This window comes from Cotesia glomerata, linkage group LG10 (assembly GCF_020080835.1).
Source record: "Cotesia glomerata isolate CgM1 linkage group LG10, MPM_Cglom_v2.3, whole genome shotgun sequence".
NCBI lineage: Eukaryota > Metazoa > Arthropoda > Insecta > Hymenoptera > Braconidae > Cotesia > Cotesia glomerata.
In genome coordinates, this window is record NC_058167.1 from 1,560,593 (window position 1) to 1,584,435 (window position 23,843).

Here is a 23,843-nt window from a genome sequence, read left to right on the forward strand (position 1 = left end):
AGGTTGTAAGCAACAAGATAATTATCATAATTGTCTGGTAAAATGCAAGGGTTTCCTGTGATATTTACAGTTCTCAGATTTTAAAATTTTCTTAAATATAAAACCTAAAAGATAAATTTTATTCACAAAATCTTGTTATTAATTTATTTAGATTTCCATTTTTTTTATTCGGTTAAAAGAAAGATCAAGATCTTGAAGATTTACCAGGCTGTCGAGGTTTTTAATTTTGTCCATAATATTGTGGAATAATATGAGTTTTGTCAGATTAGTCATAATCCAAAGATGGTCTATTTTCAAAATTTCTGTAGGAGTTGAAAATTTATTAATATTAATAAAAAAATTAACATATACGTCTACCACGTTCACCCTTGAGAGCTTCTTATTCAATAATTAAATTTACAAGAGTACTATAATTTATTACATCTGGTACATCATCAATTACTAAAAAAGGCTCATCAATGCTTATATTTTTTTTATACTTTTCATAATTTGATTTAGACATAATATTAATTTATATTTATGGACGCATATAAAGAGTAGGTGTCAAATCTATTTAAATTGATAAAGTATCCTAGCAACTAAATAATAAATATCATTCATTCTTTAGATATTGTATTTATTGAATTTATTAAACTTATTAACATAAATAATTCAAATAATAATTTTTTAAGTACTCATTAACATCAGAATATACAAGTGGTTCATATCAACATAATTAATATTGGTAATAATAAAATAAACAGGATAAGTAAGAAATTGTTGTTAATCAATAGCTTTATAAGTGATAACTGATAATAAATAAGTAACTGAGAAAATAGACTTAGCAGATTTACTAGATTTAGAATCAAATAATTACTATTCGATGTAAAAGGTGTAATGTTTAAAATGAAATTGTTTGCTTAATTCTTATGTTATAAAATTAAAAAGATATTATATAGACATCTCTATTAACTTTATAAATATTATATATATTTATATTTTTATCTTCTTATTTCAATAGATAATATTATGCTCAGAAGATACTTTGTATCTTTACCTGAGTTTCTTAAAATTCTCTTAAAATCACTGTTTCAAAACTAAAATTCTAATTAGAATAATGAGATCATAAAATCTTAAAAATATTATTTTACAACAAACATCAATATAGAATTATTAGCATTTTTTAAAGTAAAGTTTTTTAAAGTAAAGAAAAATTATATCTATAAAATAGAATTAAATAATGTGATAATTTTTGACTAAAAATCTTTAAGAACGTTATCTTTTACTCAAAAACAATAGTAATCTTTTTTACTAAATTACTAATTATAAAAACCGCCATTAATTCAAAAATTTTAAATAAACTTCTCATAGATATTTAAGATTTGATTTACGGTGCATCGCTCTAATGGTTCAAAAGCTAAACCTTGAGTAACGACTTCTTTCAACTCACGTGGAATCCTTGTCAAATCCGGTAATTTTTTTTTAGCTTACATAGCTTTCAGCTGTCCTTGATCCTCTACGTTGTCCCAAATAGATTTTTCCGTGTAAAGTTCAATAAGAGTACAGGTCAAAGACCAAACGTCAGAATGGACAGTAGCTTCTTTGTTTTCAAGAATCAACTCTGGTGCCATATACAGCGGAGTTCCTTTAACGAACCCAGTCCCACCAACCGTTGTTCGTAAAGAACTAGACATTTTCTTGAACTTACTAAGTCCTAAATCGCAAACTTTTACAGTTCCGTTTGTATGTAACAAAATATTTGCAGGCTTTATGTCACCGTGAATTATTGAATTTTCTTTTAAATGTAAATAATTAATAGCCTGACAAAATTGCTGAGCAATTTTATGTTTTTTTAATATTGTTAAAGCAGCTGCTTTTTCGAATACGTTATCAAAATACGTCAGAGAGAGAATAACTGTGGAAGAGTTCCATCAATAAGTGTACAGAATTTTTATCAATGCAATATGCCATTAACTGTACGATGTTTGGGTGTCTAATGTCCTCCAGAACTTTAATCTCTCTGCAGGCTAATTTCAAATTAGCACCTGACAGATTTATACTTCTAACTGCAACATTAAAATTACACCACTTTCCTTTTTTTACTTTTCCTTGAGCACCAGCCCCTAGTATGTCCTGGAAAATTTTGAATAATTCTCTTTTAATTGGTTTAATTGAACCATTCATAGCATTTGGCAATATTTGAAGAGTGTTAGTCTGTAGCGTAGATTCACGGAATTTATTATTTTCACTCCACTTAAAGTTACTTGATATTAACTCAAGATTCTGTGATTTACATCTTACAATGCATTTATAAACAGAATCTTGGTCAATATCACTTATCCAATACTTTAATAAGCCTTGGCTGACAATTTTATCATCCTTGTACCAACTGAAAATTGGTTTACAGGAATCAGTACAGTTAGTTATTACTCCCACGCCATTTTTGTCTTCACATCTCCCATGAAATTCATTTACATCATACAATATATAATGGTTGTCATCATCAAGAATATCCACTGCTGGGAAATTAAAGTCTCGGGACAAATCATCATTGGATATATATATTAATAACAATACTTTATCATCCACTTGAATTTCAGCTATTTTATGACCAGAATCAATCGGATTAAATTCAGCAATTGGCATACAACCATATTCATCCAATTTATGGTTGTATAAATCATTTTTATGTAGATAACATATGCAATAATCACTAGTGTACTCGGATTGGTGGATCACTTCATAATTCATAAAAATAGTATTTTTTAAAGGTGCGGAATTTTTGTGAGAAACTGCTGTTGATCCTTTTAAATCTTTATTAGGCCGAGATAATTGAGGGTTAGCATTCTCGTGGTGAGAAGATTGGATAGTTTTAAGTTGTTCACATGTCTCAGCACATCCTTTTGGAGACGTTATTATATACAAAGTAAATAATCTCAATTTTTGCTCTTTTAGAAAAGTCCACAAGTCACAGGAAATACCCTTGCTGTCTCTAAAGCTGGTTAGTATAATGCGATCAAAAAGACCAAGACGAACATCCGAATTTTGAAATGATACTTCGCTATTGCAAGAAAACTCCTCTATCGCAATTTTTTTTTATATCACTAACTAAATATTTCTTGCCTACTTCTAAAGGTACTTCTCTGACTCCACCTATAGGTTTCTTCATTTGCTCATAACGATCTCCTCTTTTTACTAGCCATCCAAGTCGTACTTTTTTTAATGTAGGTTGTGCTGAGACTACAGTAGAACAATCAGCCCACTTGTTCTGTAATTAAAAAAAAAAAATAAAACACACGCTAAATTTAATTAACGATAAAAATTACAAATAAACAATTAAACAAAAAAATATACACCTTCATTTTCGTCATGTGAGTTTTAGAAGAATTTACTCCTTGGCTAAGTTGGATTTTATCGATCATTTAATGGGCTAGTTTTCTTTTCTTGCTTGAGATGGAACTTTTTAAATCTGAAAAAAAAAAAAACATGAATAGTAATTATAACTTCTTAAAATAATTGTTAGAACTTATTATTATTTTATAAAACGCGAATAGAAGTGTAAATAATACCTTGTCCAACGTGTACATCATAATACTCAATTTTACGGTTAATTAAAATTTCTTCCGATTCAATAGGCAAGCCACATTTTTGATTATTTGCAGAATAGGTTAACCCAGATGCTTGAGGGAAATATTGCTTCAATACAGATAATTTTAAATTCCCATTGGAATTTATAGGTAATGAAAGCTCTTGATCATCAAATCGAACTTTAATAAATTCAGGATTCATAATGATATCAAATTAATTAAAATAATTTAAAGCCAAGCCAGTTCAGAACGAAAACGGAAGTAAGACATTTTTTTTTTCATACTCTAATTCAAATTCTGAGTTTCCATGTGGACTAAGCAAGTGGCGCTACCTTCATGAGAAAAAAATTACATACTATGTATGACAGCATGATAGGGAGAGAGTGTACTACCATTGCTGCACACATGTCACTACCGGGCTTCCGTAGAAAAGCAAGTAAAATACCTAAAATACTTGACGTGTTAGACATACCCTCGCGGTTTTGAGAGTGCCGTAAAAATACCGTAATTTTTCGGCATTTATGCTCATGCCGTATATTTACCGTTATAATTCGGTAATAATGCGGTTAAACTATAGTTGTTTTGGCCAGTTTTTATACTGTAGTTATCCAGTATATATACTGCACTTATGCTGTACAGTTACCAAAAATATACTATACAATTACCGCATTAATGCCCAAATTTTACCAAAAAAATTCCAAGTAATTACCGTAATAATACAGTAATTTTGCCGAATATTTTCTGACATAATGGACAATTATTAAAGATTTAGTTTTATTTTTAGTTCACTTCTATGTTAGAAATGAATAAAATGAAAAATTTCAAATTTTGCTTTTTATTCTCCATCGCTACTTTGCAAAAACAAATACTGTTTTTGAATAAAAAATATGTAGAATATTATTTTTTAATTAGGTATTTAGCAGTAATTAATATAAAATAATACATATGTTAAGTAAATATATTCTAATTTTAATTTTAATTTTTAATTTCTCACTTAGAAAATTGCAAATTTTCTAAAATCAAAAAGTTATATTATTTCACATATATAATTATATTATTTAATTTTAAATATGCTTATCGTAAGATGGACGGTGTGGCTTAATGTATATAGAACAAGCAAAAAAACAATATGGTATAGACCGGGTAGCTCAAATGGTAGAGTAGCCGATATGTCCCCAGGAGGTTTTGGGTTCGAATCCCAGTCCGAGCGATATTAAATTTTACACCATTTTTTAAATATGGTTTTAATACAATCATTTTACCGCCTTATTACCGTAAATATGCCGCATTTTCAGCGTAAATATTCTAAATTTTTAGCGTAAATGTATCGCATTTTTATGGTAAATGTTCCGTAATTTTTCGATAAAAAAACTGACCAAAACAACCGAAAAAATACCGCATTAATACTGTATAATTGCGACATTTTTTCGGCATTTACAAAACCGCTAGGGAAATAGTACAACCGATGTCTTCTCTGTTTCGCGCTTCGATGATTTTAACTGTGAAACTAGCTTCGATAAATAAAAAAATTAAATCAGTACATTTTTATTAAAGTAATAAAATTAATTGCATGAATTTGAAATATATAATATTATGAACTTATAAAATCAATTAAATAATAGATGAAAATAATTTTTAATTGAAAATAAAATTAATTTGAATTTATTGAAAAATTAAGATATGACAGTATTAGAAATTTGACAGTTAAATAAAAGGATCTGTTAAACCAAAAAAATATAGAATACAAAAAATTTGTAAAATTTGACAAAATTTTTTGATAAACTTGATAGTTTCGTCAAAAAAATTGAAAAAAAATGAAAAAATATTATAAATTATATTTTAAAGTTGAATAACTTCAAAACGCGTCGGTTTATCGAAAAATTCTAAGAAAGCTTTTTTGTAGAGCGTTCAATTTTACACAAGAAAATGATTTAGTCTAGCTTTTTTGATAAACCATTAAAGAGTTATAAAATTCTAAACTCAAAAAAACAAGCTTTCCCATGTTAATCATACGGGAAATTGAAATTTACCATGCGGGACATCTTAATATTAATCTTAAGGGCTGTAACTTTCACAGGATTTTTTTTTCATCATTTCCAACAATATTTTCGATATATTTAAGAAAAAAAAATAGTCGATTTTTTTTAATCAGTCTAATATATATATACGATATAACGCGATCTTTATGAAACTCAGTATATACATTCTCCACACGCTTGTTCAAGTCAAGTTCGAATTCGAGCGGAATCGATTGATTAGTTTAAAAATGCCAGCAGCTTGAATTAAGCAGTTAATTTCAAAATCACATGGAAATTGCCAGGAAATAACTAAGTTTGTTACAGTATAAAATTTATTTCAGTATTTCAAACAAATATATTAATGTTTATATAAAAATAATTTATTAATAATCATAATTTACAATTTTTTGTTATTATAATTATTCATTAGATTTTTATTGATAAGTTTTTTTGTGTTAATATATATGAAATTTTTATATATACATCCAGTTTATAAAATTTAGTGTTGTTTTCAAGTTGTTTATGAATTCCTAAAGCTTTATATTTTATAAAAAACAAAAAGGTAAAAAATAATTTTCTGTTGATCTTTTAGTGCTGAAAATAATAACAGTCAAATAATTAAAATGACGAAAAAAATCAAAGAACTGAGAAAGTCTCCGCTAAAACACTAAAATTCTTTAATAAAAAAATTAATTTAGTTATGATTTATACACTGAAAAAAAAATTAACTTGAGTCAAGAGAAAAATTCTTGAACCAAGAATATAATTTTGAAGAGGGTAATTATCTTTAATCAAGACGAAAAATTCTTGATTCAGGTAAAATTTCCTTAAATCAAGATTTTTTCTACTCAAATCAAGAATATTAAATTCTTTAAAATTATATACTTGATTCAAGAACATTTTTTTTTCTGTGTAATAACTTTCCGAAAACCCATTAAGTACTCAAGTCTTTGAGAATATCTTCTTTTTTTCATTTCTTTTTCATTTCACTGTCCATATATTTACAAATTAAAGTGTATATTACTTTTAGCATATATACTGAGTTTCATACACTCTTTTGACAATATAGTAATAACAAAAATTATCATTATTGTTATTATCAGTTGATATTTTACTGCACAAAACCCAATATATTACTTATTAAAAATCTTCCATCGCAGCAATAATATTTGACAAGGCTGTTCTTGCATCGCTATCTTGAAATACACTTAGCATTTCCATAGCTTTTTGAGAATGATTTTTTTGAAGCTGTTTCGTTAACTCAATCCCTGGACCTTTTTTTACTATATCAAATACCTAAAATACAAAACAAAAAATTCAAGCAGGCTATTTTTAGATATGTTACAATAAAATTGTTCAAATTTCTTTTTACTTTGACATAATCTACATTGTGAACGGATGCCAATCCTTTATCTACTTCGATTAGAATAGATGGATCATGTTCAATATGGAACATAACTGGAGCGGAACATAAATTAAACGCTGTCGACCGATCTTTATCAATAAAGGGGCTCAAATCCAAACATGCCTAAAAATTATAATTAAAATTTTTATTTTAAGTTTTAAATATTATCATCAAATTCAATAATTGAAGTCGCAAACAAAAGTTATTTTTACTCTGTACACTGTAAAAAAAGCGGTGTTAAAAATGGACGGATTTTAACACCGCTATGTAACACCTGTGTATCAACATCGGTGTAGCGGTGCTCTTTTGCGGTGTTAAAAATCTGGTGTTAAACCAGTGTAACAGTAGAAAAAATTTACACCGAATCGGAGTATGAATATTACATGATCCATAAAACATAATTAATATTCAATATTTATCAAAATGAGACAAGTAACATTGATTTAAGAATTTTCAACATAAAATAACGCAAAAATCGATTTAATGAATGTTATACGACAAGTTAAATAACATTTACAATATTAAATGTTTAGGAACAATATAATAATTATTTTTATCGTAACTCTAATGTTTCTCATAATATAATGGATATTTTAAACATGATAAATTAATAATTTGATAACTTTGCTTTTTTATTTCAGATATTTCATTTGCACATAAATTCAAATTGTAATACATAGTCTCTCATAGCTTACACAACAGCATTATATTATCATTATAAAAGAAAATTCTTTGAATTTCACCGTAAATGGGTAATTCGTAAATTCTTAAATTGTCCCACAAATGTCCTAAAATTGTCCAAAAAATTTTTCATCCATTAATTTTGGGACAAATTTACAGCCGTGCAAAAATAAATTTTTTTTTTAAATATTTAAAAAACGTTGAAAATTGTTGTAAAATTGTCCCAAAAATTTCCGAAAAATTTTTCATCCATTAATTTCGGGACAAATCTACAGCTGTGCAAAAATAAATTATCTCTCGGAAAATCATTTAAAAAACGTTTAAAATTGTCGTAAAATTGTTATAAAAATGTTTCAAATTTGTTGTAAAAACATTCTAAAACTGTCCTCAAATAGTTAAAAAAATGTTTTAAGATTATTCAAAAAAGGTTCCACATAAGATTTTAAAGACAAAATTTCAACTAAATTGCTTCAAATAAATTGCATTGATTCTAAAATTATCTTAGAAGTATTCCGAAAATCTTAAAAAAAATACTTAAAATTTATGAGATAATTACTAAAATGCACTATTTTTAAATTTCCGATTATTTATATGATGTCCCAAAATTGTCCTTTAATAATGGTGTTCAAATAAAACGGATCGAAAATTTACACCGAGAGAATTTCACACCATTATTTCACGCTATACGGCCATGTAAAGTGCTCCAGATCCATTTTTACATCGAAATTTTTTACCATGTATTTATTTTAATTAATAGTATATTGTGTGACTAGGGATGAAACAAAACGATTTCAGACCAGAGTGAAGTTGCCTGCCCGAGCGAAGCGAGGGCTGGCAATACTCGGTCTGAAATCGTATTTCATCCCGCGTCACACATTATATTTTTTATATAAGTTGCATTAAAAATGCTAGTTTCAATGTCTGGAGCCAACCAAAACTAGATAGTTTCAGACGAATAGCGAAAATGCCATTTTTTTGCTCGACGGGCAGAAAGCGTCAACTTTCAGCCCGCTGCGCTAAACGAAAGTGCCGCTTCCTGCCTTCGTCGAGCAAAAAAATAGTATACACTCCACGGGAAGTAAATAAGAAAGCCTCAGATCACATGTAATTGTTGACCTCGGCTTCGCCTCGGCGAATTACATGTGATCTGAGACATTTCTTACTTTACTTCCCTAGGTACTTAATATTTTATTATTTTAAACTTCCTAAATTAAATTTTAACTTTTTTTAATTATTTATTTTTAATTATATAAACATAAAAAATGTAATTGTAAAAATTATGTTAGTTATAATATTCTCAACACCGGAAAATTTATAACACCGATTTAACACCGAAAAAGAAATATTTACACCTGGAACGATGTTACTGCTACACCGATTTCGGTGTTAAATTTAACACCGGAATTTTTAACACTGTACACCGCATGGACTCACACCGGTTTTTTTTTTACAGTGTAAAATCGTATCTGTGTTAAAATTTATGTTTATTCTGAAAAATAATAACTATGAAAGAGGCGTTTAGTAATATTGAATATTTTTATTGATTTTTATAAAATTGTGAACCTGCATGTATACGAAGAAACTAATATAGAAAAGGGACAAAAAATAATGCTTTTGAATATTTTAAGCTGATCAATGAAAAAAAATTTTAAACTTTAAGAATTTTTTTACTAAATGGGCTTTTATCAAATTTATTCAAAATTGTTTCCGAATTGCTTTGTAAATGTAATTTTGTGCAAGTCTATCAAATAACTTCTAGTATATAGTTGACAATTATTATTCCTTATAATCTATATTAGAAGAATAAGAAAAATTTTGTCTCTCAATAAGAAAAATAGCGCGAAGCGCGTAAGGTTGTGCTTTACACCCGACTCGTCAAGGTTAAGCAATTTTGTGATCCACAGATTCGGTAGAATCTGGCACCAAGTTCCGTTCAAATCCGTTGTAAACGGAGCGCCAGACTACCGAGTGTGTTTACTGTAAGCAGAACGGTATTTCGAGGTTGCAAAATTTTATTTAATTCGACGGTACTTCTTGTTCCTAAATTTTATATTATAACAGTAATTCATACTTTATTTTACTGATATCAATTAATTATATTCAATTATAACCATTAATTTAGTTGAAATTATTAAATTTTATCAGCACAAACTATAGCAAGCTCAAAAATTTCGATCCTGACTTTTTTTCGATGTAAAAAGTGACATGCCACAGACTAAGTAATTCGAGAATGCATGGTAATCCTCCAATAGATGGGAAACTACAGTTAAAAAATAAATTTCACAGCTTGCATCTACACCCGCCAGGGTGCGCTGCAATTATTTTTACATAAACTGTAGCTTCAAGGGGATAGTTTGCTATAAAAAATGCAGCCAACTTGAGATTTAAGTTAGTACCAATTGCAAATTTTTATTATAATTACAAAAAATACTGAAATCCGAACAAAAACAGTTTCACTGTAAAAAAATCGCGCCAAGTCCACGTTCATAAGACTATTAAGAAAAAAAATTTTTTTTTTTTCTTTACAAAAAGATATAAAATAGAAAAATTAAAAAATCCAAGTAACCGATATGATTGTATATGATTTTCGGAAATTAAAAAAAATTTTGTTGTAAATTTAAAAATTAAGAAAAAAATTTTGGAACGTACTTGGTGTGCGTCATTGTGTATTTCAATTTGTTTAAAGTCCTAGTAAATAGATTTTACGAATTTCATTCAAAGTAAAATATTTTGCAACCACGCACACTAAATACGTTCCAAAATGTTTTTTTTAATTTTTAAATTTACAACAAAATTTTTTTTAATTTCCGAAAATCATATACAATCATATCGGTTACTTGGATTTTTTAATTTTTCTATTTTATATCTTTTTGTAAAGAAAAAAAAAAAAATTTTTTTTTTCTTAATAGTCTTATGAACGTGGAGTTGGCGCGATTTTTTTACAGTGAAACTGTTTTTGTTCGGATCTTCAAATATCTCTATCACAACCATATTGCACTTATATAATAATATAAGTAGATGTAAACCAAGAAAGCACTTAAATTAAACCATCTTATACTTTCTAAAATCATTTCATGTTGCCATTTTGAAAAAAAAAAAACCTTTCCAAAAAAAATTTTACGTGGACGTCCTGATGTCACCTCATTTTGTATGTACCAACGATTACTCCCGAACAAATTGATACTTCGAGACCAGGCTTTTTTAGTAGATTTTATAGAAATCTAACTAGTGCATTGGTTCTCATGACGGAACTTTTGAAAAATTTTGCTATATTTCGACTCAGCTTGTCAAGCGGATTCAGAAAATGCATATGGTTCAAAAGTTTATTTATACATTATATAAACGCAGTTCAGAGCTCTCAAACTTCTGCCCGTGTAGTGTATACTATTTTTCTTTATAGCCGGTCGAAAGTACGTAAAATATTTAATGTACTGCATCGAAAAAGAATTGATGCCTGCCCCCGACATTTGCGGCACAAGCGAAGCGGGTGCTGCTGGTCTGGGGGGAGGGGGGGGGGCAGGCATCAAATAAAAAAATTTTAATGTAAAATCAAATAAAAAATAATTAACGTTGTTTTTGAAACATTTATAGATTAAATAAAACTGAAATTTCTTGAATTTAACAAACATAACCCAAGAAAAAATGTTTATATATAATTATATATATTTATATATAAATTGGTTATATATGATTATTAATGAAAAATGGCCAAATATAATCATATCTAATTAGGTATAATTATATATAACTATATTTAATTATATATAACAATATTTAATTATATATTTATTACATCTAATTAATTATTGGGTTAATTTTATAGATAGAGTATTTAATATGGTCCCACGCAATTCTCTGTAACCAATTAAAATGCAAAAAAAAATATTTAGATATAATTTTACGGCTATAACACCAGCGGTCACCCATCCAACTATTAACCCTGCCCAATGCTGCTTAACTTTGGTGATCTTCGTGTGTCTTGAAATTTCTATCTGCTATGTTGCTGTCTTAGGAAATAATGATTCTATGATCTACATAATGTATCCTATGAGTTTATCACAAAAATAATATAAAAATTGATTTTAAAATATATTTGGATAGTCATAATTCATAATTTATTTATTTTACCGAATCTCATTATAATACAACACTTATTTAAATAATAATTTTACTATTAGGTAGTAGCAAAACAGACCAAAACATCTCATAGGAAATGTAACAAATTTTGTATTTCAGAATTATTTAAACGTAATTATAAACATCATTTTACACTTTTTGTGATTACCAAAAAAAAATTTTTTTTCAAAGAAAAAATTTTTATATACATATGTTAATTATATATAAGCTATAATTATTAGGGTGCTTCAAAAAAACTTTTTTTTATATCAAATAGAAAAATTTGAGAGGGTAAGAGTTAAAAAAAAAATTAAAAAGTTTTTTTGAAGCACCCTAATAATTATATATAATTATATATGGGACTATATATAATCATGCATGGCTGTATATTGCTCCATATATAGTCATATATAATTATATATGATCTCATATACAATTCCATATATAATCATGTATGATTATATATAATTATATATGGAACTATATATAATTTGCCTGGCTGTATATTGCTCCATATATAGTCATATATAATTATATATGGAACTATATATAATTTGCTTGGCTGTATATTGCTCCATATATAATCATATATAATTATATATGACTATATATAACCTCATATTCAATTCCATTTATAATCATGTATGATTATATATACTTATACATAATTGTATATGGAGCTATATATAATCCTGCATGGTTGTATATTACTCCATATATTATTTTATTATTTATTAGTCAACATACGCCTATCGGCAATATACATAAAAAAAGATTATTTAAAATTAACTAACATAAATTAAAGAAAATTAAATTATGATTTAAGTTGAAGCAGAGAACGAGAAAAAGAAAATTTTGTGTAGTTTATGTGTACATAAGTAACTGTTTTTTAATGTTTGACATAAAAGCACTGAAGGTACCACCGTAGAATTCCACTTCGCCATTTAATTTATTCACCAGGTTTGCTATTCTGTCATGAGGTCCATTCACCATATAGTTTTTTGAAGACTTAGTAGTTTTCAGTAACTTTTTGCGCCTCAACATTATGTTGGCAGGCGCAAATTCGAAGCTGCTGCAGATGTCCGGGGCGTCAATGATTCCATTGACCACCTTGTAAAAAAAAGCCATGTCGGCGACCTGACGACGATTAGTCAAATTGTTTAATTTGAAGTGCTTGCGAAGATCATCTAAAGTGGAGGCATTAGCTCGCGACCAGCATGTATTTGAGAGATATTTACATAGCTTGTCTTGAATTCTCTCAAGCTGCTTGGTTAAGATATCAGTATAAGGTGACCAGATGACCGAACAGTATTCCAAAATCGGCAGAACTAGAGTAAGGTATAGGTTAACCGTAGTATGCGGGTAGTTGAAGTCTCTACATGTTCTTGTGACAAGGCCTAGGATTTTGAGGGCTTGGAGTGTGATTTTGTCTACATGTTTGGTGAACATAAGCTTGTTGTCATTTAAGACACCAAGGTCTTTGATGCAGTCTACATGTTCGATCTCGACGCCATTCAGGAGATAGCTGGTGGGCACCTGGGTATGAGCACGTGTGAAGACTATCACTGCACATTTTTTGACATTCAAGTCAAGTTTGTTGTTTGTGCACCATGTAGCTAGCGTGTTGATGTCATGCTGTAGGATCTCGCAGTCTAATTCGCTCACTATAGTTTTGTAGATTTTTAGGTCATCTGCATACAGTATAAACTCAGAAACAAACTCTTTCCCAATGTCGTTGACGAAAATATTGAAGAGTATAGGGCCCAAGTGCGACCCCTGAGGAACACCTGAAGTGACCATGTATTCGTCAGATAAGTTACCATTAACCCTGACTTGCAGACGTCTGCCTGTTAGGTAAGACCGGAGCCAGCTGAGTGCATGTCCATGTATACCGTAGTTTTCCATCTTCCTTAGTAAAATCTCATGATCTACCCTGTCAAAAGCTTTGCTAAAGTCGGTGTAGATGGCATGAGTCTTGTAACCGTTGTTCATAGCATTAAGTATGTAGTTGACGTAGGTGTACAGGTTGGTTGTCGTCGATCTACTGCCTACAAATCCATGTTGCTTGGTAGAGATAATGTGTTTAAAGGAGGAAGTCAGTTGAGGTAAGACTACCTTCTCCATTAGCTTAGCTAGTGCTGATTGAATACATACGGGTCTGTAGTTGGAGACAGATGATCTAGGGCCATCCTTGTGTATTGGGCTGACGAATGAGACTTTCCAGTCTGTTGGGAATGTCCCAAGCTGTAATGATTTGTCGAAGATGTGAGTTATGGGCTCACAGAGTCCGGTAGCACAGTTCCTGAGGAAGATATTAGGAATCCCATCCGGACCAGCTCCTTTCTTAGGGTTCAGGCTCATCAGTTGCTTGTATACGTTATCGAAGGTGGCCTCAAAGTCATTCAGGTCGGCCTTCTGCTCGTCGAGGTCGATTTCAGAATATTCATTATCACTTGTAGCAGGGATGTAAACACTTTCGAAATAGGATGCAAATAGATTGGTTATATCTGCACCAGTGTCAGCTGATAGGTCATCCCAGAACACATTCGACGGAATGTCTGAATTGTTGCGTCTTTTATTTTTAATGAATTTCCAGAAGCAATTCGGATCAGACTGGACCATAGATTCTACACGGTTGACATAGCTTTTATAGCACCTTAAGCTCAATTTCTTACAGTCAGATCTCAGGAGGCTGAAATTCCTGTAATTGATTTGGCTTTTCCATTTCTTGTACCTAGCATGAGCTGCCTTTTTCAATCGTATTTTTTCTTTTAGTTCATTGGAGAACCAGCAAGGGAAATTATCTTTCTTGCACTTGTGCACTGGGACAAATTGATCAATACCTTCTTGCATTTTGTTGTAGAACCACGTGAGTTTGTCATCTATTAGGTCTATTTTATAAAGGTCCGACCAATTTGTTCGAAGAAAAAAAGTGTTGAGGTTGACATAATCAGCTCCTTTGAATGCTAGGTATGGGAAATTATCTGATTTGAGGCTTGGTGCGAAATCAACGTTGATGTCAAGAGCTGGATGATATTTATCCTCAGTAGTCAATGCAAGTGTTTTATCCAGAGACAATTCAAGGTCGCTAAAACAGAGGTCCAGCAGGTTAAAGTTGTCATTTGCGGTGTTGTTAAACTGCCGGCATTCAAGAAGAGCGAAACCTTCGGATACCAGCTTTTCACAATCAGCACGTGGAGTACTGGTCGGCAAATTGTAATCACCTAATATCATAAGTTTTGCATCTATATGCTTGCATTTAATGTCAAGAAGTGTATCGAGATGCGTCTGGTAATTGTCGAGAGTAGAGTGTGGTGGAAAGTAGACACATCCAATGATAGTGTTACTGTGAAGGCCTGGGACTTTGATAAAAATTTGTTCCAGCTTGGTATCTTCTGTTGAGATAGGCTCTGCCTGAATGGAGCGCTTGGTTGCGATAAAAACACCGCCACCACGTTCACTCACAGCAGGATCCCTGTCTTTTCTGAAAACAGAGTAAACTTGGTCAACTAGTTCCCCATCAAGTATGGAGCTATGCAGCCAGGACTCAGTGACACAGATAATATCAAACAGACTAGTTGCTGTGGCAGCCTGGAAGCTGCTCAGCTTTGTTCTTAGACCTCTCACGTTCTGATAGTAGAGTTGCAGGTGCTTTAAATTTACCCTTTTCTGAGAGCGTGCGAAAATTTTTGTTCACGATTCTTGGAGTACCATTAACATATTTAATTGGCTTCGTTGTGTTGCCATTTTTAGTGAACTCATCGAGTTCGGTGCGGAGTTTATTAAGGTACGACTGTTGCGATGGAGTTAGGTCAGATTTAAACGAGATGTTAGTATTACCTGTTGTTGGAGTTTTTGACTTCAGAATGTGCTTAGCAGTAACAGCTGAGCCAGTATTAATTAGCAGAGGTCGAATGCGGTCTACAGTTGGTCGACCTAACCGACGAAACTTGAATTTGGGGATTTCATCCACCAGCTCCGGGGGTAATACTGTTGCAATTTGGTTCTTATCATCTTCTAGGCGATCTTTTCCATCTTTTTTTTTTTGATTCAGCGATATTCAAAGCTATTACGTTAGATTCACGTCTTTTACGCTCGTTCATCTCTGCAATAACCTCTTCTGGGGAGTCTGCGGTTACGGCAAACGAGTTTAGCTTATCTTCTACAGTATTTATTCTACTATCAAATTGTGCACATTTTTTTGTTAGTGACACATTTTGCTTGGACAACTTGCTTACCTCGGCTCTGATTCCAGTTAGGTTGTCCTCGACTGAGGCCTTGAAATTGTCAAATTTAGCTTCTAACTTGGCTTGGGATTTGGCTTGGGATTTTTTAAACTCATTAAAATCCTTAAAATATTGATATAGCATTTGTTTAATATCATTTGTATTACCGCTATCGTTGTCACTGTCCTCGTAATCGGAGTCCGTACCTGATAAGTCTTTTTCGAGCACGACACTAACCTCAGATTTACAGCGGTCACACTTCCATGCGGTTTTGTTTTTCTTGATATCACTAGCAATTTTTCTGAAATCCTCGGAGGAGAGACCGGTGCAATTTGCATGGGTCCAATTTCTACATGTTGAGCACTGTACACTAGAGCTATTTTCTCGTATAATTTTAGAGCAGCTATTACAGACACATTGCGTGGCTTGCTTTTTAGGTGGCATTTTTATTATTTTTAAGTACCGAATTTGAGTGAAAATAATATTACAATTGTATATTGTTAAAGTTTACCACTGCACAATTTTGCAATTAATTGTTGTATTTTGATGACAACAATTAATAATAAAACAGAGCAATAAAAATAAAAATAAAAATAAGCACGTGTCAATATAGCGGCCCTCTAGCGGAGAGTATATATGATTATATATAATTGTATATAATTATATATGTGATTCCATATATAATCATATATGATTATATACAATTATATATGATTATATAGAAACATTTTTTCTCGGGAATAAAGATTATTTTCGGTTAAAAATAAAAAATAAAACGAGCATATTATTTGAAAATTAACAATAATTAATAAAAATCAAATTAAATTGTTGTTACTGCGTACATTTTTCTAAATAATTCATTAATTACATAAAGTTGATCTATTCTACACACGTCACTGTCAAACTGAATCTTAGTACAGTACAACCTGGTTATAAGTTACATTGGATGATCTACTCACTCTTACGACAGTTATATATTTATCTATTTATGAAATATTTCATATAAGTAGAAGAAAGAAAGAAATAAATATAACCAAGTTGTATTGTACCATCAATCGTAAATGATCAGCGTAAACAAAACATAGTTAGTAACAAATGACTAATGTTAGTCGCGGTAACGAAAGCATTTTATGCTCCCGCTGTTATAGAGGGCCAATGTGTAGCTTTACCAATGCACGAATCTTTAACTTTCTACCTCGAAATAGGTGCAAAAGATGCGTACTTTCGACCGAGGTATAAAGAAAACGTCATTTGTTTATTCATTTATTTTGTTTTATACACGTGAACGTGGTTATAAGTAAAAAAATTTTGTAACGGGCTTATCTTTATCGTAAATTGGTTTTGATATTTTTTCAGTACCTAATAGTCATTTATGATTTAAATAATTGAAAGAATAAGGAAAATTTTGAGACGAGCATATTATTATTTTGAAAAAAATTTTTATAGTTAAACTTGGTATCATCAAAAAGGTCTTGGCAAGAGTTTGTGTTTCTCCACGGTTTTATATGTTTTTCAGTGATGGTCAATTTTTCATATCAAGTTTTTGAAGCAGTTTTGAATAGTTTGTTGGTTCAATAAATTTATTCCGTCACATTTGTCCATCCAATTATTTGTTATTGATCCTGTCACAGCAATATTCTCTTTCAAATCTATTTCAAAAGTACCTAAACTTTGTATGATGTGATTAGAAATGTCAAAAAGTAATTAAGCCAAAGTTTTCTCATTCATAATCCGCAAATCTCGGCAGTCGCATAGTGACTGCAGATTGCTAGTATTTCTTAATAATATTACTAAGAAATTAAAAAAAAAAAAATTTCATATAAAATACAATTTTCTTGTTTGGTTAATATACTATAAAATTAAATACTTACGACTGATATCATTAATTATGACTTATATTTAATAATACAAAGTACGACTAATTACCTGCCAAGCAAGTGCTAAGTGTTTACCAAATCGGTAACCATGCGATTGAATATCTTTATTATGTCCTGCTAATTTTAAAGTTCCTTGACATGATTTACCAAGCAACGCACCAGCGCTCAGTACATTTTGCAAAGTCCATTCTCTAACGGCATATCCTTCACGGTTTTCTGGTGGTATAGGAGGTAATGGATTATTTTGTTTATCTCTTCTTCCAATGAACTCAGCTTCAGCCAAATCACGAACCGCACTTGACATTAGTTCTACCAACTAAATAGAATATATGAATTATTTATAAAGCAAATTATAAGTAGAAAAAATTAATAAATATCATACTTCTTGGTTTCGAAGCGTAGCTAATTCAGCACTACTGTTACCAAGCAAATAATCTCCACTTAGAAGTGCGATCTTATTACCAAATGTCACGTCAGTCAATTCAGAAGGTTCAGGATAAACTCCTGGTTCAATGTTAACTAATCCTTTATGAACTAAATGACTTGTTCTTATCATTTCGGTAACTTCTGCAAGTGCTCGTTGGTTATGCAAAACCCCTGCAGCTTTATCTTCTTCCATAGCATTCACGTTATGATGACCAGCTGCTTTCGAAATTAGTAACACTATAAGACCCCATGCTTGCATATTATTTTTCCCATTGTAAATTAAACTCCTGTAATTAAATTTTTACATATTAATTATTCACAGAATAATATCAATGATTTCGTTTAATATTGGACACAAACTTGGCTGTTTTAAGTAATGGATGATTTGACCCGACTAACTTCCTAAGGTGTAGAGCAACGTTAGCTATTTCATCACTTAATAACCATCTCAAATTAAGAAAAGAAGTAGGATATCCAACAATTTTTTCAGCTTCTGAAACTGCTCTGTTCCAATCTGGTCTTTGATTGGCATTGCCTACTACATTAGTTGCAAAATATCGAAAATTATTTTGATTAAATTCACAGAACTTGACAACTACATTTCTTTCTTCGCGCAAAGTTATATGATTTTTATTTCGATATGTTAATCCTCCATAATATTTTACTTGTTTAATTGAAGCAACTCTTTTTAAAAACATATTTCCACTAACTATTCGAAAGACTGAAGTATACTGTGATACCAGTTAAAATGAGTTAACATTTGAAAATATGTGATGTATAAAAACTTTCACTTCTGACCTGAATTCATTTATGCTATCTGGAACATCAAGTTTTGACTGCTTTAAAAACTAATACAAAAGAAAAGGTTAAAGTTAACAATCTTTACAAAAAATTCTTACAATTAGAAAAATAAAATAATTTTAGAAAAACTAATATTTAAAAATGACAACGGATATATTACAGCTTTACATAAATTTTTCCACATCTTAATGATCATTTGAAAAAAAAAAGAATTGTTTGAAAAAAACCTATTACAAATCTTTACATAAAAAGAGCATGTTGAAAATTTTGTTTTGTCAATCTTTAAATAAATAATTGAGTGAAATATAAAATTCTCTACATCATATGTCTCTAAGAAATAAGGTCTTCAAACAGCTTTACATTTTATTAAGTTGATGTGTATTCTTTTATAGTAACAGAATAATATTATTTCAATAAGATTTACATTTTTAACGGTTATAATTATTGCGAGAAAAAAGTATGTAATATTAAAATGAGTGTGAATTCAGCCGACATCCGACAATTGAAAACTTCAACAATCGATATCTTCATGAAAATATCGATTAGTACAATTTTTCAAAGTGATGATGGCGTGTATTTGAATTGTCTGCAAGAGCATTTTTTCGAAAATTTATTAAATTCGTTATTTGAGCTGCAATTTTGAAATTAAATTTTTGTTTGGAAATATTAGAAATATATATTTATCAAAATCGATGAAATTCAACTATTTTAAAGTTTTTTCCTTTATTTTCAAGAGCATTTTTCATATTACTCCCGAAATGGCTAGAATCGATTTTAAGCTTTCACGACTAAAAAAATGGTTAAAACAAAAAAAATAAAAAATACTCTTGTAGATTTGATTAAAACCTACAAGAGCATTTTTTTATTTTTATAACCTCTCGTGGAAATAATAATTTTTTTCTTATCCGACAAATTTAAATTTTCACATATAAGCGTGCAAACACTCTCTAAAAATATAAAAATATGTAGATCTTGTGTATTTTTTGGAAACTCAAAAGAGCATTTTTGAAAAAAAATTTTTTTTTTATTTTAACAAAAATATATCAAAAAATGATTTTTTTCGGTCAAATACTTGTGTATGGAGACTAGATACAAATTGAAAATTTTTTTTCTGAATGTTTGCACGTTTCAGGCAAAACTATGTCAATTCCCAAAAAAAAAAATTTTTTTACTCTCTCAAGGCTCTTAGTACCCACTTCAGGAGCCATAAGAGATATAACAAAGACAAATTTTCCATGGAATTAAAAAAATCGACAAACCCATAACTGTCCGGGAAGTAACCGTTTGACTACCCCTAAAAATGAAAATTGACCACAATCAGAAAAAAAAATCTGATAATTTTTAGAGTTAAAGCAGGTCGTTAGGCCCTGATTAAGAAATATAATTTGAAATGATTTAGAATGATTTGGAATGATTTAAATGCATCGAATTTGAATACTATATAGATATACTATTAACATGAAGGTAATCTCAAATCATCTTTCTGAATCAGGGGGGGTCTGTTCGTTTTTTAAAATGTTTGGAGTAGTTGTCTGCGTAATATAAAAGATCTCTGGTATCAACGAAAAATTTTGAAGATGTTTTTAGGACTTTTATGCCAATTTTCAGTCTTAGGGTTACCTGAACAGTTACTTCTGGGGCAATTAGTGGTCTGTCGATTTTTTTCATTGGATAGGGTAGATGTTTGCGTGTCACAAAAAATTACAAGCTTCAAACGATGATTTTGTAGAAATTTTGAGATTTTTTTTCTGATTGTGGTCAATTTTCATTTTAGGGGTAGCCAAACGTTTACTTCCCGGACAATTATGGGTTTGTCGATTTTTTTAACTCCATGAAATATTTGTCTGTGTGATATTACATTGCAGATACTGTAAGAGAGTATGAAAAAATTCAGTCCAAAAAATTTCTAACGTCAAAAAAATTTTAACTTCGAAAAGAATTTTTTTTTTGCGTTCTTTCACATTCCAGGCAAAAGTAGGTCAATTCCTAAAAAAAGAAAAAATTATTGTACACTCTTATGGCTCCTGAGGTGGGTACTGAGAGCCTTGAGAGAGTAAAAAAAAATTTTTTTTAGGAAATCGACATAGTTTTGCCTGAAACGTGCAAATATTCAGAAAAAAAATTTTCAATTTGTGTCTAGTCTCCATACACAAGTATTTGACCGAAAAAAAAATCATTTTTTGATATATTTTTGTTAAAATAAAAAAAAAAATTTTTTTTCAAAAATGCTCTTTTGAGTTTCCAAAAAATAAACAAAATCTACATATTTTTATATTTTTAGAGAGTGTTTGCACGCTTATATGTGAAAATTTAAATTTGTCGGATAAGAAAGAAATTATTATTTCCACGAGGTTATAAAAATAAAAAAATGCTCTTGTAGGTTTTGATCAAATCTACAAGAGCATTTTTTATTTTTTTTGTTATAACCATTTTTTTAGTCGTGAAAACTTAAAATCGATTCTAGCCATTTCGGGAGTAATATGAAAAAATGCTCTTGAAAATAAAGGAAAAAACTTTAAAATAGTTGAATTTCATCGATTTTGATAAATATATATTTCTAATATTTCCAAACAAAAATTTAATTTCAAAATTGCAGCTCAAATAACGAATTTAATAAATTTTCAAAAAAATGATCTTGCAGACAATTCAAATACACGCCATCATCACTTTGAAAAATTGTGCTAATCGATATTTTCATGAAGATATCGATTGTTAAAGTTTTCAATTGTCGGATGTCGGCTGCATTCATACTCATATATCAAAATGAAGCAATTTTGTGCTTGATAACCAAAATATTAACAAATCCCACGAGTTTTCTCAGATTTTTTGCTAAAAATAATAATAATAATCATCATAGAAAATATTAGTAACTGTTGACAAAACCATGCTTGAAACTTGATGGTTCTTGAGTCTATAATAATATTTTTTTTTTATTCATAATAAAATGAATCTCATAAACTCAGCTAAACAATTTTGTTTATAAGAGATCTACGAAGGAGAAAATTATCACATAGGGTCTTTTTTACCAAAGAGAATTATAATAAGAGCTCTTTTAAATATAAATTTTCTCAAATAATTTTTAAGGTGTAGAGAAACTTCACACACAGATGAAAAGCACCTATGGAGACTCTACACATGTATACACGTGTATAGTCTCCATAGAGACACTCTTTCTTTGTAAAAACATTAGGGATGGGCGATGTTAGCAAAAAAAATCGACATCGGAATATCGATTTTCGAAACTTTTCAACATCGAACCATCGATGTTTTGACAAAAACATCGAAACATCGATTGTAGACATCGATGTTGAAAATGCGCGCGAAAGTTCGAAAAAATTATAACTACAACCAAATTTGGCGTAAAAAGAAATAATTTTTAATTATTTTAATTATTATTGCTCGTACACCCTCAAAATTTTGACTAAAATTCAAAAAACCCTAAATAAGGCAAAAAAAATTGCGAAGAACTGCAGCCACAGCGATGAATAAAATTTTGTGGACTCAGATCAAGCATGATTTTTATGTATTTCAATTCACTGAATCTGAATTTGAATGTTAATTAGCTCGTTGAGTCGTTAAAATTTGAAAAAATAGCAAAAAACTCAAAAAAATGGCAATAAATCATGAAAAATTGAAATTATCGAGATAAAAAAATTTTTTGGATTCAGATCGAGTATGATTAAAATTTTAAAAAATCTCAAAAACCAAAAAAATCGGGAAAATTAAAGTTATAAATCAGAGAAAAAATCTAATCAACACTGCGTAGGTCATTTAAAGATTAAAAAAATTCGATCCAATCGAACGACAGTCTGAAATTCGAAAATACGGTTATTTCGTACCTTCTCTTTACATGCTATTTTTTAAAAATTTTGTCAATTGTTCAATTCTAAGATCATATTCCAGCTATGAAAATGCACTTGCAAGTCATTAACAATTGTCTTTAATAGATTTTTTCCCATATTTATAACTGTAATTTTTCCGATCTGTTTTTGGTATTTTCAGATTTTTTTTTTAATTTTTAGCGCGCGGTAAAAAATTTTAGTAGAAATTTATTTCGATGTCGATGGTTCATTATTCTACATCGACTATCGATGTTTCGATTCCAAAAAAAATCGATGTTTCCCGGAAAAAACATCGATAGTCGAAACATCGATGTATATCGCCCATCCCTAAAAAACATACAGAGGTGTCTCAGTAACCGAATTCCTAATTCTTCTAATATTCTATAAATTCTATATTTTCTTTACAGATATGAAATGAATATTCTTATTATTTTTTATTTTTAAAAAACATTTACGACAAAATGTGTGCACTTAATAATACATATTTTTTATCAAATTTAGTGTTTACAAATTTTAGTGTTTACTCTCACTCAATTTTAGTGTTTACAAATTTTAAAAATTCCGCATTATATCTAGAATAAGAGCAACCGATAGCAAGCCGTTGACTGAAATGTGTCTTTACGTATTGCTTTCATCACTTTTCCGGCTACACAAATGAACTAAATACATAAGCTGGGCACTTTTCGCAATGTTGAAAAATAAGTAACTGAGAGCTTCAGAATTGACAACAACAAATACACATATCCAAACGTCAAATTTTAATTTGCACACTAGACATTTAGACATTCGGACTACTGATTATATTTAAACAAAACACTGACATTTGACATTTGACATTTGACATTTTAATACTTTTAATCTGGCAATTCGAGCGTAGGGAATTTT

At 29.8% G+C, this 23,843-nt stretch overlaps 1 protein-coding gene across 2 annotated transcripts; it reads right to left on the reverse strand.

The window, feature by feature from the left end:
* Positions 1-6,493: 6,493 nt before the first annotated feature.
* LOC123273052 (all trans-polyprenyl-diphosphate synthase PDSS2) lies at positions 6,494-23,835 on the reverse strand. Of its 2 annotated transcripts, none has more exons than XM_044740226.1 (6): positions 23,467-23,835; positions 18,676-19,132; positions 18,272-18,602; positions 17,939-18,205; positions 6,957-7,112; positions 6,494-6,880 (listed from the first exon to the last, which is right to left on the reverse strand). In XM_044740226.1, exons 2-6 carry the CDS (start codon positions 19,011-19,013, stop codon positions 6,725-6,727), a joined length of 1,248 nt encoding a protein of 415 aa, XP_044596161.1. In that variant the 5' UTR covers positions 19,014-19,132; positions 23,467-23,835; the 3' UTR covers positions 6,494-6,724. The 2 variants fall into 2 exon arrangements, with proteins under 2 accessions (XP_044596161.1, XP_044596162.1); XM_044740227.1 differs by having other exon boundaries at positions 23,794-23,808.
* Positions 23,836-23,843: the final 8 nt, after the last annotated feature.

What these genes read in the sequence shown, in the direction of transcription:
- LOC123273052 (XM_044740226.1), bottom strand. Translation starts at nt 19,013, where the DNA reads ATGTTTTTAAAAAGAGTTGCTTCAATTAAACAAGTAAAATATTATGGA. An exon ending in CTACGCTTCGAAACCAAGAA is followed by an intron (nt 18,206 to 18,271) that starts GTATGATATTTA and finishes TATTCTATTTAG; the next exon opens with TTGGTAGAACTAATGTCAAG. An exon ending in ACTTAGCACTTGCTTGGCAG is followed by an intron (nt 7,113 to 17,938) that starts GTAATTAGTCGT and finishes TATAATTTTTAG; the next exon opens with GCATGTTTGGATTTGAGCCC.